Below are 20,650 nucleotides of genomic sequence, written 5' to 3'. Positions count from 1 at the left end.
CTGCTAGCCTGGGCCTCTCCCAGCTGGAAACCACAGAGGTCCCTGGAAACAACTGCCTGAGTGTACACACAAGCACACACACAGACACGATGCTGAGATGACTAGTGACATGTCTGTGCTCACGGACACAGAGCACGTCCAGACACGGGGACCACGGGATTTATGGAAAGGCCCTGGGGATGGCAGGCTCTTTAAGAAAGGTCTGCAGCGAAGCGCCCAGGCAGCTGGGCTCAGGCGCTGCAAGAGGCAGCCGCAGCTCAGCGAGATATCACAGCAACGCACATCCCCCCAGAGCAGATGAGGCAACAGATGGGACAGCAATGATGAGAGAGAAACAGAGGAGGTAGAAAATCCCAAACTGCAAAGCCTTCAAAGAAATGCCTGAAGCCAAAAGAGAAGCAGTGACTGTCTCCATCCCAGTAGGATGAAGCAGAGGGGGTTTGTTGGGGCCCAGTCCTAGGTGGAGAGGCAGCCTGGGGTCTAGGGGCATCTTTGCTCTCAGCTGGCCTGTGGACCCCCAGAGTCCCATCTTGCCCCCCAGTACCCCACCCTGGCCCCTCCCTGCACTCACACACACAGCGGCTCCTGGACGGATCCAGCAGGAGGCCGGGTCTGCAGGTACACAGGTAGCTGCCCCTCGTGTTCACACACTCCGAGTCCTCGCACAGGCCCAGCGTCAGGCACTCATTGACATCTGTGGGGAGCAGGGAGATGACCAGGGACCCCCCCCACCACCCATTCAGAGAAACCCAGGCAGAGCTCTGCTACGATTCTCCAAGTAGAAGAACAGCAATAAGAGCTGTTTACTCAGTGTGATCCCTCTCGCTGGGCCTCAATTTCTCATTTGTAAAGTGGGGATAATAGTAGTAACCACCATGCAGTCCCATTAGGGGGATAAAATTAGATAAACATTGCAAATCACTGGGTCCAGGAACTGGTGATTATGGTCATAATGTTAATGTTAGTGTTCACTGAGTGCCTAGCATGCCAGGGACCACACCAGCTGGTTTGCATATGATGTGTGTGTGTGTGTGTGTGTACGTACTCAGTCGATCAGTTGTGTCTGGCTTTTTGTGACCCCATGGATTGGAACCCACCAGGCTCCTCTGTCCCTGGGATTCTCCAGGCAAGAATACTGGAGTGGGTTGCCATTTCCTACTCCAGGGGATCTTGCGGACCCAAGGATCAAACCCGCGTCTCCTGCACTGGCAGGCAGATTCTTTACTACTGTGCCATCTGGGAAGCCCTTGCATGTGATATATTATTTACTTCTCACAATTTTATCAAGTAGGTCCACATGGCCTCATTTTACAAGTGAGGAAATTGAGGCTCCAGGAGTGACTTGCCCAAAGTCACTCAGCTAGTAAGTGGCATCCTGGGAAGTAAAAAGGAGCCGATAAAGGGAGAGGTGGCTTGGAGGGTGGAGAATGGTGCCCAGTGCCTCCTATTCATCTTCCTGGACAGACCCCGAAGCATCTCTGCTGGACCCAAGATCCAAGGGTTGTGTCCATAGTGAGAAGCTGCAGGATGGGAGACCTCAGCAAGGAAGATGAGGTGAGAGGCTGGAGGTAGGCACTGGGAGGAGGGCAGGGGAAATCCCAACCCTCACACTCCAAGATGTCAGAAGCTCTCCTGGCGATGGCACCTTTGTTGACGATGGTGAACATGGATGATCTGTGATGGGCACCCAGCTCTGGGACCTGCAGGTAACACTTGGCAGCCCAGAGCCACCTGCTTGCCCACAGGCTTTTGGGGGAGTAGGCACTGGGCACAGGAATAAAGATGTTGAAAGATGACCCAGCTTGGGCACCAAGGGGAGCTACTCCTTGCTGGATGTTCTATTGGGGGAGGGAGAGATAAGAAGGGAACCGATCCGTTTGCCTCCAGACTGCGGACAGAGTGACATCTAAACACAAATCTGAGTTGCCTCCTGTCTGCTTGAGAAGCTTCTGGGCTCCCCATCACCTCCTAGAGGGAGCCTCTAAACTCTCACCTGGTATCCAAGGCTCTCCACCATTTTCCAAAAGCCTGTGGCTGAATCGGTGGCTCTGATAAGACCCTGGGATGCCTGTGTAATCTCCTGTGGATACACTGGCGGTACTCCAGCTAGCCCAAACTGCTTCTTGGCTCATGCTGGTCCCTCAGCCTAGAATCCCCATGTCCCTTTTTAGTTGGCCAAGCCTACTCTACTTCCCAGGTGGCGCTAGTAGTAAAGAATCTGCCTGCCAATGCAGGAGACTCAAGAGATGCAGGTTCGATCCCTGGGTCAGGCAGATCCACTGAAGGAGGAAATGGCAATCCACTCCAGTATTCTTGCCTGGAGAATCCCATGGACAGAGAAACCTGGCGAGCTACTGTTCACAGGGTTGCAAAGAGTCAGACACGACTGAAGTGACTTAGCACACAGCAGAGCACACTCGTTTTTAAAGTCTAGGTCAGATATCACCGCATTGCAGGCAGTTTCTTTACCAGCTGAGCTACGAGGGAAGCCCAAGAATACTGGAATGGGTAGCCTATCCTTTCTCCAGAGGATCTTCCCGACCTAGGAATCAAATCAAATCTCCTGCATTGCAGGCAGATTCTTTACCAAGTGAGCCATCACGGAAGCCCAGTATCACCTGGAGCCTTCCCTGATCTTCCAGTCTGGAAAGGATGCCAAAGCACCCAGTGCCTCGTCCTCTCGAGAGCACTTCTCTCATTGTGTGAAGTTGTTACGGCATCTGCCTTCACCTGGGACAGCGGCTGTGTCTCGTCCATCACTGTGAACTAAGACCTAGAGCAATGCATGCAGCTTATAGCAATACCCCCAGATTAGCCTGTAGTTTATAGCAATACCCCCAGATTAGCCTGCGGAAGTAGGCGACAAGGATGGAGACAATAGGGACGGTTCCTACAGGTGCAGAGATGCGGGGTCGCATCCCAGACAGGGAGATTGCAGCCACAGACATGGGTAGGAGGAGGTTTTAGGGGCAGGGTCTCCTGGGGAGGGCCCCTCGGCAGCTCAGCGGAAGGAAGGTGGAGAGCCCATCTGAGATCCTGGGAATCCCTTTAATCCTGCAGACCGGGAGACCTGCCAGGCAGAGAGGCCACTGGGGATGGTTTAGATACGAGCAGCCCCACTGCATTCTCTAAGGGCAAAAATACTAACTTCTCTGCACACCCACTGGCCATGAGGTCCTTGCTTCATTGCCTCTGAAGAAGGCAGATCTTCCGGGCTGGGCTGGATCAGAGGCCTCTCCTTTTGCCTGGTCCAGGCACCAGTTCTTATCCATGGGCTGGAAATCCCCATAGGCAGAGATAGCCCAGATTCCTCTCTCCTGAAGAACCCTCCAAGGGAGGGGATCTAGGAGGCCATCTGTCTCCTGCCTCTAATCTGGGTTCACCCAAAGCAAACCATACAGACAGCGATTTATCCAGTTCCCCAAAGGGCATCTGTCTCAACCCCAGGAGCCTCCCAGGGGCTGGCAGGCCCAGCTCACATCATACCTCTTGCCAGGTCCACCGCCAACAAGGGTTCCCTGCTCAGAGCCATGGCTGAGCGCCCCCCTTCCCATTCTTTGGTCCTGAGGTGTCCCTGGGCCTTGTCCCTCTGGGAGGGTCTCTAATGCAGAGCATCCAGGCCTCACTGGCTTCACAGAGCCTGCCAGTCAGGCCAGCCCGGTCCGGGGACTGTGCTTCAGGGTCTCCTTCCCCTGGCCCCAACTCTGCCTGTGCCTGCCCCACTCCAGGAAGGAGGCCTGAGAAGCTGAGGGGCTTTGCTGGGAAAAGTCCACAGAGATCCCGTCTTTGCAGACTGACTTGATCTCCCACCCTGGAGTCCAAAGTCCTCCTGTTCCAGGGAGAGCAGCCCAGGAGGGGAGTGGATATGCGGGGAGAGCACCCTGAGTTGCTGCACCACACAGCTCTAGATCTGGGTGGGGGTCGGGGGAGAAGTGGCGGAGGGGACAGTTTGGCTCCCAGGCCCCGCTCAGCTTGCACCATCATTACCCTCTGACTTCCTTAGGCCCTGGAGCTGGCAGCCACCGCCCCCCCCCAACCCCCCTGGCCCAAGCTGGGGCTTACTGGCCCAGCGAAGATCACTCCGACAGCGGCAGCCGCTACGTCTGTCACGGGGGAGCGTCTCTCTGCATTATCGTACCTCTGTCATCTCGGCTCCCCAAGCCCAGCCCTGGGCCTGGTCATCCTTACCTTCGCAGTGAGTGAGATTCAGTCTCTTGTACCCCTGGGGACACTCCAGCTGGCCATTTTCAATCACCGGGGAGGCTAAGGAGTGAAGATACAGACAGGTCTCAGTGGAGGGCCCTTGGGCTCCTCTGTCACCCATGCTGGGAAGTGGGGCGCAGTCTGGATGTCCAGCCCACCCTGCAGCTATGAGGCCTCAGCCCCCCAAGCCATCGCCCTGGGCAGCTGTGCCTCCTTGGCCAAAATCCTTTCCCTGGCTCTCACCAGGCTACTCTCAGTGCACCTTGCTACAACTAAAAATGATACTAAGTGACTATATATCTTGTATATAGTTATAATATTAGATACAGTTTATATTATATGATATCAATGTTGTAAAACATGTGACTGAACAAGTTTTATTCACTTTTTACTTTCTGTTTGTGAAGTAATTATAGAGTTGCAGGAAGTTGCAAAAGATAGTACAGAGGTCCCGTGTGCCCATCACCCACCTTCTCCTAATGGCTGCATCTTACACAACTAGTTATTTTGTTAGTGTTTAAACATCTGGATATGACAATTCACAGTCGGGTTCTAAGTTCGGTTTCTTTTGATGTTTAATTTTAATGCTGCCATAAACAGCATTATCTGAGACAAAGAATCTCAGACAGAGATGGAAGATGCTCACTGCTGGTTGCGCTTATAAAACAATGATATTCATTCATTCACACTCACCAACTGTGTGATGCAATTTCAACCATGTTGACATTTGGTTAGTAGAGTTTCATGTTCCCTAAGGTCAGTTAGTTACGCTGACAAATTCAAAAACGTTAGAAAACCTGTTCTCAAGTTTTTCAGGTATGCAAATGAGTGGATTTACAGCAACAAATCACACGATGATGGGATTGTTTCCAACATCCATTTTCAAAAGGCTCTCTCCCACCACGACTTGCTTGGAAAGCATCCCTGCTTGAAGATTATAGTGAACAAAACTGGGCAGCAGTCTGAGTCCAGATGGACCAACCCGGCAATAACTCTCAGTACTTTGGTGCTGATAACTCCTATCTTGATTTCACAACATTCCCCTTTACTTTAAAGAGAGAGAGAAAAGAAGTGTGCATTAAAAAAACACAACTGACATCTAATAGGAACAGAGAAAACATCTCCACTACCTTGGAGGGACAGATTTATATGTCAACCTCCAAAGAAGTCCTTTGAAGATGTGTTTATTTAAATATTTTTTTTCTTCAAAAGCACTAGCAGATGGAATACTGCTGACAGCTACCTGTCATCAAAGGTAAAGGCAACAAATGTGGAGCATCTATCATTTTGTTTAAAAAAAAACAAAGAAGAATTCATGTTTCAGTTTGATAATTTCCTTGTCAAGTTGTAGCCACTAATTCTGAAGGGTACAGGGATTCTACAGATACTGTTGCAACACGAAGTTCTGTAAAGATACCATAATACTTTTAATGTCTTGTTTTATAAAGTTAACAGTGTGATGATTTCCTGTGGCAACGTATCTTCTCCTAGCTCTGACTCCTTTGTGGCAATAGCTTGCCTATGAAGGTTCTGGTGAGGGGACATTACAAACAGTCTTCTTCAGCTCCATTACCTTGCTGGTCCTAACATCAACTGAGATTATAGAGTTATTGGGTAAATCTTATCTTTATTCAAGAAGTCATATATTGTTGAGAATATAGTTCTTCTATCTTCCATATAGATTCAGCCTTTAGTGGCTTACACAATAGATAGTTCTTCATATATTTATTGTTGAAATAGATTCTTGCAAGTACCAAGAGAGGCATTAGGAATACCTATTCAGTTCAGTTCAGTCACTCAGTCGTGTCCAACTCTTTGCACACCATGAATCACAGCACGCCAGGCCTCCCTGTCCATCACCAACTCCCGGAGTTCATTCAAACTCATGTCCATCGAGTTGGTGATGCCATCTAGCCATCTCATCCTCTGTCGTCCCCTTCTCCTCCTGCCCCCAATCCCTCCCAGCATCAGGGTCTTTTCCAATGAGTCAACTCTTCGCATGAGGTGGCCAAAGTACTGGAGTTTCAGCTTCAGCATCAGTCCTTCCAATGAACACCCAGGACTGATCTCCTTTAGGATGGACTGGTTGGATCTCCTTGCAGTCCAAGATACCTTCATCCAATTGTACAGCAAAGTATGCACTCACTTGTTATTTTTGTTTTTGTTTTTGGTATGTGGGATCTTAGTTTCCTGACCAGGGATCAAACCCATGCCCCTGCACTGAGAGCTCAAAGTTGCAACCACTGGACTACCAGAGAAGTCCTCTGGTGTTTTAAAATGTTCTTTCTAATCAAGATAGATTTTAGTTCATCATTAGCTGTTATCTCTGGGCACATTACACACTGAAGGTGGGGTTTGGTATTAATGATGCTAGATATAAGCTGTATTTTCGTATAGCCTTCTTGATCATCTGACTCCTGGGGTCCATTTTGGGTCCCATGTGAGAGGCCGTTGTTACTTTTACCTTGGAATATAGCTAATGACCTGTCAGAGGAGAATCGTTAGCCTTGCATTTTTAAATGATTGCAGTTATTCGTATTATTTTAAATCCTGTTTCTTTGCAAGAATGTTTTAGAGTCACTTCTCCATTTGGTGAGTGTTGCTTTAGTTAACAGCAGACCACCTAACTGAAAAAACCCACAAGCAGAACACTGTCGTGCGGTCCGTGTTGTGATACGGAAGACAAACATGAGGAGGCGCTGTGTTTCCCTGGAAGGCTCACTCTCACCTGAGGATGCTTGGAACTGCCTGATACAGAGATCAAGTGAAGCCATAAATTAGTAAAACTTCCCTTTTTTTTGGGGGGGGGGTCAAAGGATTGTAAATTGAAGTTGTAATATATATCAGTTCAGTTCAGTCGCTCAGTCGTGTCCGACTCTTTGCGACCCCATGAATCGCAGCGCCAGGCCTCCCTGTCCATCACCAACTACATATGTATACATATTTATACATATTTTCCGCAAACAGTCTTCCCCAGGGTTTGCATGTCGTCATCCACATGGGGGAAAACAGCCTAAAAGGCCGCAGTGCAGAGATAAGCAAGGGATCTGGAAACGCTGCTGACATTGAGAAGATGGATGGGGGTGAGGCTGGGAAATGTGAGTGTCTGGCCTGGCGCCTGGTGGCAAGAACTGAGGACAGGGAGGAGGAAAAGCACGAGGGGAAGTTGTTTGGGGAAACTCAAAAAGCAAGCTGATTTATGAGGAGCAGAAGGTGGGAAGGAATGGCGCGAGGCGGATGCCAGGGGGCCGGGAACATCTGGACGGCGCGTCGGAGGCTGGAGCCCTTGGGCGCATATGGTCCCGTCTCTCACAATAACCCCGCGAGGCAGGGGTCATTATCCCCAGTTAACAAATTAGGAAGGACGGTGACTCTCAGAAGGGGCTGAGTCAGGGTTGCAACCAAGCTTCTGGCTGTGAAGGGTGCTTCCCCCACCCCGAGAGGAGGAAGCGGGGAGCCAGGAGGCCAGGGCAGTAAGCTGGTGCCCCGAGGGAGAAATTAGGCAGAACTTTAACAAAGGATTGTAAATTGAAGTTGAAATACGTATGCTATGCTATGCTATGCTAAGTCACTTCAGTTGTGTCCGACTGTGCGATCCCATAGACGGCAGCCCACCAGGCTCCCCCGTCCCTGGGATTCTCCAGGCAAGAACGCTGGAGTGGGTTGCCATTTCCTTCTCCAATGCATGAAAGTGAAAAGTGAAAGTGAAGTCGCTCAGTCGTGTCAGACTCTAGCGACCCCATGGATTGCAGCCTAACAGGCTCCTCCGTCCATGGGATTTTCCAAGCAAGAGTACTGGAGTAGGGTGCCATTGCCTTCTCCGAATACGTATATACATATGTATACATATATGCCACAAACTTTTTGCTTCTTTAACAAACAGGAGAGGGGTGGTGGAGAGCTGGGCTCAGAGGAAGGGTGGACCCAGCCATGGCACCCGCAGGAAACCCTGTACCCTGTGAACCAGGGAACATGTGAACTGAGAGCAGCTGGGCTCTCTCGTGAGTCTGGAAACACATGCTTTTCCTGTAAAGCGCCTTCCTCCCGAGAGGACTCTGCCCTCTCACTGGCCTGAAGAGAAACCGTTGATTGGACAACACTTGGCAGGGGCAGGCTTCTAGAAAGAAATGCCGAAGCCAGTGTTCCTGGTGAAATGCCCACTTTAGCAGGACCCTCAGCGCCTCTCCTCACACCTCACAGAGGCCAAGTCATCTATAAGGGGCTCCTTCCTAGCTTCTGTAAGGACAAGTACAGCATCCGATCCAGAAAAATCTGCTTATATCTCTTTGAGGGAAAGAAAACCAAAGTTCAGATGACCATGTGGAAGGGAGAGACCCTGGCTTAGGATGAGAACTCAGCACCCATCCACAGCTCTGGGTGAGATTTTGGCATTGATGGGATAGAGCAGGTATCACCAGGCACATCTCTCAAGTGCTCCCAACGCACACAGGCCTTCCCTCATCATAGTGATTAAATGTACTGTGGCTGCCTGTTTGCTTGTCCATCTCCCCTGACAAACTGTAAGCTCTTTATAAAGCTCCCCTGACAAAGTGTAAACTCTGTGAGGACAGGAACCTTACCTTCACGGTCATTGCTATGTCTCTGGAAACACGCCCAGCACACGGAACAATACAGGCACTCAGTCAAAATGGAATGAATAATACAGTAGCAAGCATTAAAAAGGCTTGTGGGCTTCCCTGGAAGCTCAGCTGGTAAAGAATCTGCGTGCAATGCAGGATACCTGGTTTAATTCCTGGGTCGGGAAGATCCCCTGGAGAAGGGATAGGCTACCCACTCCAGTAGTCTTGGGCTTCCCTGGTGGCTCAGTAGGTAAAGAAACCGCCTACAGTGTGGGAGACCTGGGTTTGACCCCTGAGTTGGGACGATCCCCTGGAGGAGGGCATGGCAACCCACTCCAGGATTCTTGACTGGAGAATCCCCATGGACAGAGGAGCCTGGTGGACTACAGCCCATGGGGTTGCAAAGAGTTGGACATGACTGACACAGCACAGCAAAATATCTTGTACTATGGGCTAGGCCCTTTTATAAAGGCTTTACAGGTAATAACTTATTTAATCCTCATAACAGCCCTTGGAGATACTAATCTTATCCCCAACGCCCAGATGAGCAAACTGAGGCATAAAGAGGTTAAGACACATGTCCAAGGTCACCCAGCTGGTGAATGGAACTGGGATTATGAATCTGCTCCAGAAGACAAATTCTGAACCATCCCTCTACTAACTACAAATGAATGAATGAATTCATGAATTCATGACAAGCCTTAGGAGTTGTCTAGGACAAGAATTCCTAGGGTCCAGAGGCCATAGGGTGATACCTGCCCAGAAGGAGACCTATCACTCTTCCTGGGACCTCCTCCTCTTTAAGAACAAGGGATCAAGAGAGTGAATGAGAAAAAAAGGTGGAGTCATGCTGAAGGAGGTCAGAGGAGTTCATCAGATGCTGGGGAATTAATCAGATCCTTGGCAAATGCTCCACAATGTGTACAATGGGAGAATCATATAGAATTGATAAAGGAAACAATGAAGACCCTGTACTCCTCCTGTGGCCCCTCAGCCAGATCAAGATAAAACCAGGGTCGGAGAGCAGAGGACTTGTGGATCTGGAAAGACAGTGCTGAGCTGGGATTCCTGTGGGTGTTTCAAAAAGGCTCTTGCAGAGTGGCCTTGCAGTTGGGACCTTGACCTGAGAGGCCAAAGCAGCTGATGAGGGGTCAGCTGGACTCAACCTGAAGTCCAAGGAGTCTGAACACCCCCAGATGCTTGGGAAGCAGGTCGGGCAGATGTGTGTGACTTTCCTGGTCAGGAAAGCTGGGCCACGTGGGCCGGGAGCTCAGGTCTTCTGGCCCTGGCCTCGGGCCCTGTCCACTCACTGCCAACCCTCCATTGCTCTCAGAAGGAAGCAGAAGGGCCACTGGCTGCAGCCTGCCCCTGTCCTGCTGATTCTTACCCTCAGCTGCTGGAATCCCCAAGGAGGCCTCAACAAGGGCAAACTAATTGCTGGAGACAGTTTTGGCCCTGACTCTGTTGACAGAGCTCGGGGAGGAGATGGGGGGAGACATATGTCTGGCTACGGGGCTGTTTACAAGCCATGCTGATCTCAGTCTGTGATGACAGATGGTTGTAGCAGGGAGATGTGGAGGGTCCAGAGAACACACACACACACTCAATACACACGGGCACATGTACAGGCTGAAGCTTCAGTCCTGATTTGCAAACTCTGGCGGGTAAGCTGGAAAGAAAACTTCGACTCCCCTGGGGCAGCGGAAAGGGTGTGGGTGCTGGGGCAGGCAGGCTCACATCTAATTCCTGGCTCCACTCTGACTAGCTGTGTGACTTGGGGCACACTTCTTAATCTCCCTCAATTAAAAAAAAAAAACCTTAATTTTTTTCCCATGTAGAAGTGGGATAGAAACTCAGTTTATGGGTTGTTGTGAGGATTAACTTTATTGAAACGATCAACATCAGACTAAAGCTAGCTCAGGGCCTGGCACAGTCCCTGGAGATGCTCCCCTGGACCTCCCCGCTCCCTCCTTCCCTCCCTCCCTCCCTCCCTTCCAGCAACACAGTTTTAAGGACAACAAGCTGGCCGGCTGCTCCTTACTGGCTGGAGAGACTTGGGCAAGTAACTCTCTGAGCCTTGGTTTTCTTATCAGTAAAATGAAGATGACCATTCTTTTCTCAGGGCATTATTGTGAACACTAAACAAGCAAGAAAATGTCTGAGCGTGAGGCTTGTCACATATTGATTATTATCATAATGTCCATTATTCTGGTGGTGAAGTCCTAATGGATCACCCTCCCTGCTACCAGTGATGCAGAAATCCCACCCAAAGATGGGCTCTGACTGCTTCTTCAGGGTGGATCTGAAGTCAAAATGGGTGTCTCGGTCACTATGAACCATGAGGTAGGGAGGGGTCTGGTCAGACACCTGGCTCAAATGGGTACCACACCAGCCACCCGACCCCACCGCTCCCTGGGGCTCTCCAGGCCAGAGATGCCATGTGTCAGTGACACCCCTGCGGGGGTAGGAAGGGTGTGAACGTGAGCTGAGACACATTTCCCAGGAGGCTCTGAGTCCCTTGGAAGCTCTCAGAACAACCCTGAGCCAAAGAATCACGACTTTTTTCAGCCCAACAAACTGCAATTTGGAAAATCTCATTTCTTTAGGGCAGGAGACTGGGCGTCTGACCCAGAGTCGCAGGGAACAGGAGCCCCACCCCGGCACAGCTGTTCCCCCGGCCCAGGTCCTCTAGTTCAGCGAATGCCCAAGCCAAGAGGCAGAGGAAGCAGATTACAGAGCAATTAGAACTAGAGGGCTGGGGTCACATAGACCTGGAGCTTCAGGGCCAGTTTCATCTATAAAATGAAGATAGTAACACCACCTAGAGGTGTGGTTAGCATGCAATGAAAGGAGAACAAGCATGGTGCCCGGCTCATATCACACCTTCTGAATTAAGAGCACACTTCAGTATTCTTGCCCGAAGAATTCTATGGATAGAGGAGCCTGGTGGGACAGAGTTGGACACAACTGGGCAACTAACACACACACACACACACACACACACACACACACACACACAGGAGGACGTGACGGGGTGATGCTGCCATGACTCACACTAGGATTCTGTGCCCCAGCCCCCTCAGACATCACCTTCACACGCCCATTCTCCCCAGGGGCTGACATCACAGACTGACAGCCGGAACACCCCTTGTGGGCAAGGATCATGGCAAAACCAACCCAAACCAAGGCTTTCCTTCTACTGAGAGTTTCAAATCAATTTCCAGACATCTACATAAACCTCCATCCCCTTGAAAATCAAGTTCCTTCTCCCACTCCTTCCACTCACTAGTTCTTGGTAGGCACACTCTTCGTGGTGGGGGGCTGAGGACTTCTGGAAATATCCCACTATAGAGCTAGACAGCTGCAGTTTTTAATAAGTTCTCCCTACTGCTCAGCTTCCAATTGAGCTCTGCCTACTAGAAACTTCCATACATCTGTTTTTCCCCCTCTCACCAAACCACACAGAACAAGCTTACCTGCTCCTCCCCCCACCCCATGTTTTTTCAACACATCGCCCTTAACTCAGACCAGTGCTCCTGGCTGGTGCCTTGCCTGTCTGTTCAATCCAGTCTTCTGGCTGGATGCTGGCTTTCATGTACACCTGGAATACAGTCCTGGGATGCACCCTCTTGACTAAAATCCTGGTCTAGTATCCTGACTGGTGTTGTCTTTAGGCAGTCCCAACACCCCCACCCGACCCCTTACTGATTACAGATCAGGCAGTCCCAGGGCTTCCCTGATAGCTCAGTTGGTAAAGAATCTGCCTGCAATGCAGGAGACCCCAGTTCTATTCCTGGGTTGGGAAGATCTGCTGGAGAAGGGATAGGCTACCCATTCCAATATTCTTGGGCTTCCCTGGTGGCTTGGCTGGTAAAGAATCCGCCTGCAATAAGGGAGACCTGGGTTCAATCCCTGGGTTAGGAAGATCCCCCAGAGAAGGGAAAGGCTACCCACTCCAGTATTCTGGCCTGGAGAATTTCATGGACTGTATGGTCCATGGGGTCGCAAAGAGTCAGACATGACTGAGTGAATTTCACTAGTCCCCTCACCCCCCTCACTGATTATGGAGATCCTGATCCGTTAAGCATTAGACACAGTGTGATTTGAAATATAGCTCCTTGGTCCTAGCTATGTGACCTTGGACAAGCTCTTTAGCCCTCTCTGAGCTACATTTTTCTCCCCCAACAAATGGGGATAAAGATCCTTAGCTTGCAGGTGGTCACGACAGTGAAGTGAGATAACGCACGTGAAAGCACAGCATAGTGTAAAAATTCAGTAACTGGCAGCTATGATTGCTTTTTCAGAGGGAAAGTTGTATAATTCCTTGAAGGGGCAGAGCAAGAGAATCGGCTCTCCCTGAAGATACAGAGAGGGGCCTGGGTTCCGAGGTGAACTCATCCCACACCAGGCAGATGGAGACATGGTCTCGTGGCAAACAGCTGGGGCCCACCACTGCGGGCCGCGTGCCGTGTGCCAGCCCCGCCTGCCGCAGCAAAGGGGCCAGTGCCAAGCCAGATGGGGCAGTGGCCAACTTTCCAGTCAACACAGATGTCTGTCTTTCTTGGGTGAAAACTCAAAAATGTGGCCTCAATCAAAGTGGCTTTTGAGGGCTGTGTGCTCTCCAGACCCTGGTGGGGCAAACGGCCACAGCTCTTGAGCCAGGACCTCTGATAACTGCCCAAGGGTCAGGAAGATGTGGCTCAGGCCAGGTCGTGGCAGGTCAGCTGCATCTGCCACTCAGAGTGAAGGGAGAAAGGGTCGGGGGACCAGAGGCTGGCCTCGATTGACTCCCTGAGCTGCTTCCTTGAGAAAGAAGACATTGAGGAATTTTTTTTTTTTTTGGAAGAAAAGAGATTTGTCTGAGCCATGTAACTGAGCATCAAGGCAGTCCTTTCCCATGTCACAAATAGCAGTATTCTGCAGGGACCTTCTTCAACCGTCCTGTACAGCCTCAGGAGTCAAAGGTGATTTAGGGAAAGTATGAAGTCACACGTGACTCCTCCCCCACCCCAGCTTCTGGCTTTATTACTTCCCTCACCCCCTGATTCTATTAGACTACCTTGTTGGGAGCAACAAAGCCCTTCCCTGAAGGGTACAGTAGTGTTTTTATCAGAAGAGAAGTAGAGGTTCAGAGGGGCAAAGCCACCAGGGCTGAGAACATTCTAGAACACAGGAGTCATGTCTGTCTTGCCAACCATTCCCAAACCCACCCCAGCCGCTCACCTTCTTTTTCCTGAGTCTTGCACAGTAGTTTGCCTGTCTTGCCTACTTAAAGAAACACTCCTCACCCCGGCTCCCCAGGCTTGGGCGTGGAGCTGTCTGGCACCCTGTCAATACAAACAAGGTTCCCCAGCGTCCTGCCCCTTCTCTCCACAATGCCCAACTGCACTTTACCACATTTTAAATGTTGACATTGCCCTGTCTTTGTAATTTCTTGCTCAGTATGGGGAATGCTTAACATTCCAGGGTCTGCACCCTGGTGCCCAGCTTGCTGAGATGTGCTGAACACAGTCAGGGAGGTGGTGTTCAGAGGCACCACCTGGTGCAGGGAGGGGGTGAGGCCTCAGCCCTGGGCGTGTTCTGCTCCAGGAAATGTTCTCACGCGCTTGATCTCGCCGGCCTATGCCATTTTCTTGGGTTATTAGGAGCTTCCCCACCTCTTTGGCTTACTCTAATAATTCTTTAGACCTCATCCTGGATGTCACCTCCTACAAAGGCCTTCCCTGATCCACCAGTTTGAAGAAGGACCTCCTAGCCCACAGTGTACGGATGTGCAGGCTGCACACTGCACAGAAGGATGCCATCTGACAGAATCATTGGCATCCTGCACTTGTCTAATTATAAAGACTATTCTGAACACGTGGAAGGGGCACCTTTCACTCACTTGCACAAAAGTGCTGCAGGAGCTATCCACGGCCCCAGCTCTGCTGTCTGCAACCCCGCTCCACCACCAGACTGTACGCTTGAGAGGGGCGGCACTGTTTCTACCTGTTCTTCACTGTTTGGTCAGGGCTGCACACTGTGGGTACTTCATCAGTGTTGGCTGAATAGAGTGTGGTATGAGGAAGTCTCAAGGGTGGGTCTGACCAGGAGGAAGCAAAGTGGTGAAAACATCTCTGGCCTGCAGGGGGAGATGCTGAGCAGTTCCATACACTTCCCCACCAAGCGACGGGGCCAGTCCCTTTACCCTTTTTGGAGGGATACTTTCTAACAGTTTGACTTCCCTGGTGGCTCAGACGGTAAAGCGTCTGTCTACAATGCAGGAGACCCGGGTTCGAGCCCTGGGTTAGGAAGATCCGCTGGAGAAGGAGATGGCAATCCACTCCAGTACTATTGCCTGGAAAATCCCATGGACAGAGGAGCCTGGTAGGCCCCAGTCTATGGAGTCACAAAGAGTCGGACACGACTGAGCAACTGCATCATGAAATGCCCTAATGGTAGGTACAGGCACCATCTCACTGACTCTTGACAGCGGCCCCATGAGGCTGGCACCGTTCCTGTCTCCACTTCACAGATCGGAGACGAGGCAGATAGAGCTCAGCAGGTAAGAGCTGGGACTGGTACCCATCGTGTGTTGGACACTCAGGCCTGAAAGCTAAATACTACCCTGTGCTGCTTCACCAAAGAGTTTATCACACTGTCAAACTGTCCACATTTTTTTTTAGTCTGGAAAATATGATCACTGCTCCACAGGCGAGTCTGAAGTAAGGAACAGTCCTGCCGCTCCCACCTTTGGGCTCTGGGCCAGGCCCCCCACAAATCTGACTCACCAAGTCGACTGCTGACAGGCAAAAGAAATACCTGCCAGGCCTGGGCCCAGACCTAGGAGGGAGACCTGCATGGGGCGGGGAGGGGAAGACAGGCTGAGTGGGCAGGAGCCATAGTCAGGCATAGGAACCTTGTCACCCGCCTCCCAACTTTAAGAGCAATGCCTATGAGAGCAGCATTCCTGAATTCTCAGGGCTCAGAGTACACGAGGCACCTGGTGAGTATTTGCTGACTGACTGACTGAATGAATGAATGAATACGTTAGGCTTTCTCATCACTGGAAAGGGGGTGGGAAGCGGAGTTTCCCATACCCCAAGGCCCAGGATATTCTGGGGCAGGTACCCAACCCAGATTTAAAGATTGGGAGATAGGAAGCAGGAGGTGAGGAGGAGAGAATGAAGGAAACATTGAGTCTCTAAATCAAAAACCTCGGGGCCTCTGGGGAGGGGGTTGAGGGGTATACCAGGGGGCCCAGCCTGGGATGGGATTCCTAAAATCTGAGTGAGAACAACTGGTGAAAGGCAGTAACCTCTTTCAGGCCATCAGATGGAGCAGGCAGGCCACGCTCACCCGGCTGCAGGTCTGAGCTGTCAGGAGCTTCTGCCGCCAGTCGGAAGCAGACCTGGAGAGCCTGCCCAGTTTACCAGCCTTTTCTACGGGCCTGGCCTCTGAGACCCTGGTGGGAGACGCAGGGCGGGGTGTGTGTGTTGGGGAGGGGTGTCTGCTGCAGAGGCCAGGCCCTGGGAGAGCTTTGTTCACAACCCTGGAGCCTGGCACCCAGCACTCACCTGGTCTGGGTGGACACGGGGCACAGGAGGTCACCCCCCAGAAGGCCCCCACACTGCCGCAGCAGTCCTCGTGGGCCGTCAGCTCCGGCAGGGGATTGGCACACTGGAAAAAAAAGGACCATGGGCACTTGTCACCTGCTTCCCTCTCCCGCACAGAGATGTCCCAGGAGAGCCTGAGTCCTAAGTTCACCCCTCACATACTGCCAGAGAATGCCCCCACCCCAGGGAGGGGAGGGGAGGCGTTGTCCCAGAAGGAAGTAGAGAAACCCGAGGTCCACCCTGCCAGACACTAAACTTAGGGGACGGGGTGGCAGTGGCACACCCAGACAAGATCTTCTCTGTGAGGTCTGCAAACTGCCCCCCATCCATGCCCCCAGTCCAAAGACACAGGGGTCCTGAAGGATGGGCTTTCCTCCATCAAACTCCAGAGAATGCCAGGACCACCTCCCACGAGCAGGGCCCATGCTCAGCGACTGCAGTTGAGAAGCTCCAGGGACCCAGGATCCTATCCTTGAGCTACTCCCCACCTGCTCCAGCTCCCTAACCTTGGGAGTGGTTTCTGGAAATGCCAAACTGCAACCCTGGGAAAACCATCCTGAGTCTGGCTTAGCCCCTGTCTTTAGGTGCCTGGTCTCAGAAAAGTTCGCTTGATTTCCCATCACTGACTGCGGATCCCGTCAGCGAAAGAGGGAATTGTCTTTTATCTTCACATGCCCAAGGCTTTGGGGTTTAACCTGCATTTGCTGATTTTACATCTCTGTGACTCAACTCTCCAAACTCCTTGCCAGATCTAACAGCCCCTCTATCCACGCCCCGCAGGTCCTATACTCAGCTCCAGCAGAGCTCAGGATTTGCTGGGACCCGAGGACCCCTATTCCCCTGCAGAGGGGGCCTCTCTTGGGTCCTCTTCTATGTGCCTGGCACTGACAGGTACCCATTGGAGCCTGGCTTGGCTTGCCCAACCTCTCAACACTCATGGCAATTTTATGCTCTGAGTTTTTCCCATCTGGGAAATGGGAGACCCTGCAGACTCCCATATTCTCTAAGAACAAGCAGGAGAGAGAAGGAGAAGGGGCACTGCGGGGAGCAGTTACTGTCTCAAAGCCCCTGGGGCTGGGGCTGGAGCTGCGATCTCACCTGTCCGTTTAAAGTGCTTAGGTAGCATCGGCCCAGAAGGGCCGGAGTCCTGGACACCACTGGGGGAGGTAGCCGGGGAGCTTCTCCGGACCGGGCGGGGATGCGGTTGCTGTCCCAGCGGCCGTGGCCGGGGCCGGCGGGGAGCCGGGGCGATGGCCTGGTCTCCACGCTGTTCTCCTCCGGGGCCTCCTCGGCCTCGCCTCGCACCCGAGCCACCTGGTGGATCTGCACCGAGGCCTCAGGCGGGTGGCGGATGTGCACGTTCACCAAGGAGGGGTTCACCGAGGCTGGGCACAGGGGCTGGGGTCAGAGGCGGGGGCACAGGGCCCCCCCCTCCAAGGAGTGGCATCAGCCCACCGTCAGGCCAGGTGGGCCCCTGTGTGTCTCCCCAGATCTCCTCCTTTTCTTCACTCTCTACCCAAACCCCAGAAGAATTTCTCAGGGAGGATAGGACAAAGCACAGACTCCTTCATTCCACACCTTCCTATGAAGAACCTTCGTTACCAACTTCCAAAGTACCTTCCTGATTCCACCTCCTCCCAGGATCCTGCACAGCCTTTGGGCTCCAGCCCAACCAACCCTGCGTGGTTCCCACCCCATGCCTTTGTTCAGACTAGTCCCTTTGCCCTGGAAGCCCTCCCACTCCCCTCTGCTTAACCAAAACCAACCCATTGTTTAAGGCCTAAATGAAGTCCACCTCCTCCAGGCAGCCTTCCCAGAACACTCTTGGGTCTCTCTCCTGATCTACAAAATTCTGTATTTTTTGGTACCCTTTATTTGGCACCTAATAATAGAAGCATCTTCCCTCTCCTGTCCAGGACCCATGGGTTCCTTAAAGTCAGGACCCTACCCTTAGATTCTTTTGTCTTACTCATAGCACCCAGTAGAGGGTAAGGGCAAAAAACATATAAATAAATAAATTGATGAACTCAGAAGGAAAGGCAGAGAAAAATTTAAGGAATGAAACTGGGCCCTGAGGATGGAGGAGAAGGAAGTGCTGGAGACTCAGTTTCCCATCTCCTCTATCAGGATGCCAGCACCCACCCCACGTGGTTCCCCAGCCCCACACTCACCCAGCTGGTTGGAGAGAGGCAGTGTGAAGGTGGACTGCTTCAAGGGGCCCTCCAGCGGGGCCCTGTGGCGGGGGCCCCTCTCTGGAGGCTCCTGGTCCAGCCTAGGGGCAGGCAGGTGGCAGAACTTCCCGGTAGAGTTGGCGGGGCACCAGCACTCGTCCCTGCCGATGCAGCGGCCCCCGTTCAGGCAGGGGATCTGGCAAAAATCTACAACACCGACCTCAGGGTGACTGGCGGCGGAAGCGTACAGCAGCACCTACTATGTGGGCCAGCGGGGTGGGGGGAGGGGGGTGACCGGGCCCCCAAGTCTGATGGCTTCCGGAACCCGGTCCCCTCGGAAATGCAGGGACTTTCCAAGAGGCCTGGGAGTGAAGGAGGATGGATAATAACTAGGCCTTGCCTTTCCTGAGCCCCATGGTGACCAGGAGGATAGTGAGGGGAGTGGCCCTATTTACTCCTTCGCCTTCTATGAGGAAACTGGGACTCAGAGAGGTTGTGTGACCTGCCGAGTCACACGTGACAGAGCTGGGTGAGGACTCAGCATTGTGTGATTCCAGACAGCTCACAAGAGCCATAGTAGGAGAGCTCCGGACTTCCTTCCTGCAGAAGATCTGGGCTCCAGGCCAAGGCAGGCCAGTCCCTCTGACCAACTGCCTCTCCACAAACCCCCACCCCAGCCCCCACCCCCACACCCGCCCCCAGGGCCAGCCAGGAACCTTCTGAGCTGGGAATGGACTCACAGATGCGGAATCCAGACTTGGGGTCATGCCCGTGGCCGCTCTGGCTGTACAGGGTAGTGGTGTCGCCACGCTCGCAGCTGTTGGCACAGCGCCCACGGGCACAGGTCTGCTTGCAGATGGTGGGAGTGAAGACGATCTTGATCTTCTTGATTTTCTCCGTGAGATTCAGCCCTGCAGAGAGAGGGCTTGGGTCCAGGGGGCAGGGCTGAGAGGCACAGCTGTGACCTCCAGAGGCTGGCTAGAAAGGCCCACATGGGACTGGCTTGAACCCATCCCAAGGGCATTTGCTAAGTCCCTCCTGGATGCAAGGTCACATAGTGTGGGCAGGGTAACAGCTCACGGTCCAACATCTCCTGAGTGATGCCGACAGGCCAGCAACTGAGTTCGGGCTTCATGCACAACCACTCTCAACCCTCTGGAGTCTTATTTTAGGTAGAACCATTAGAAATTGCCATCTTTGTAGGTTAAGGTGGTTGAATATTGGCCATGTTCCTAGATCCCAGTTAGCATTCCCATCTGACAGGTAAGGAAACTGAGGCTCAGTGAGGGATGGATTGTATCCCATGTCACACAGCTGGCAAGGGAGGCAGCTGGGCTCTGAACCCCAGTGCAGAGAACAGAATGTAGCTCAGACTTGCCAGCATAGACAGTTTTCCAAGAGAATGCCTGAAAGAAGGATGAGAGTCAGGTTTTGGAGGCCCTAAGGGCCAGAACGAGCATAGGGCACTTTATCCAGCTGGTGGTGGGAAATCATTGACAGTTTTCATTGACAGAAATCATTGACAGAAATCATTTGACAGAGAGGTCAAAGGGGAGTGGGGGTGTTATGTCCTCCCAGCTGGGGTGCACAGGTGATTGGGGAGGCAGGATGAGCGGTTGGGAGGTCACTGTGGCAGAGTAAGAGGAGGGTGCTTCATTCAACGTGAGCGGTGACAGCAGATGTACAAAGCAAGGGTATTCATTCCATCCTGGGGGCCGGGGAGGGAAGCCAGGAGGCATAGGGGCTGAGAAGGGAACTATAAAAGGTCTGTCTAGACTTGACTGTGACAGAGGAAAATAACCTTGTGTGTGTGTGTGTGTGTGTGTGTGTGTTTATGAGAGAGAGAAAGAATGGGAGATTTATAAGCAACTGTATATGCTGCAGGGGAAGGGCTGAGGGTGGTCCAGTTCGAAGGGGGAGGAGAACCAGGGTGGGGGGAGGCCAAGTGACAGCCTAGAAGTCCAGCGAAGTCAAGAAACAGTGGCATATGCCTTAGACAAGAGGAGGGGCGCTTCCTTTTCAAGATGGCAAGAAAGATCACTCATGCATGTTGTCCGCAACACCGATCCACCTTGAAAACACTATCCCAACTGATGGAGCC

The 20,650-nt window shown here is 52.1% G+C and overlaps 1 protein-coding gene across 2 annotated transcripts in view; it reads right to left on the bottom strand.

Annotated features, from left to right (window-relative positions):
* The window catches only part of LTBP2 (latent transforming growth factor beta binding protein 2), a 109,696-nt gene that overhangs the window by 33,365 nt on the left and 55,681 nt on the right, over positions 1 to 20,650 (bottom strand). For both annotated transcript variants that reach the window (XM_010855745.1, XM_010855744.1), the window contains exons 5-10: positions 19,290 to 19,460; positions 18,550 to 18,756; positions 17,477 to 17,763; positions 16,340 to 16,442; positions 4,189 to 4,263; positions 572 to 694 (exon numbers count right to left, since the gene is read on the bottom strand). In XM_010855745.1, the coding sequence (XP_010854047.1) occupies positions 572 to 694; positions 4,189 to 4,263; positions 16,340 to 16,442; positions 17,477 to 17,763; positions 18,550 to 18,756; positions 19,290 to 19,460 (966 nt within the window). The remainder of the gene's footprint in view (positions 1 to 571; positions 695 to 4,188; positions 4,264 to 16,339; positions 16,443 to 17,476; positions 17,764 to 18,549; positions 18,757 to 19,289; positions 19,461 to 20,650) is intronic.

Source organism: Bison bison, unplaced genomic scaffold (genome assembly GCF_000754665.1).
Source record: "Bison bison bison isolate TAMUID 2011002044 unplaced genomic scaffold, Bison_UMD1.0 scf7180017864368, whole genome shotgun sequence".
Taxonomy (NCBI): domain Eukaryota; kingdom Metazoa; phylum Chordata; class Mammalia; order Artiodactyla; family Bovidae; genus Bison; species Bison bison.
This window is presented reverse-complemented; position numbering and strand designations above follow the sequence as displayed.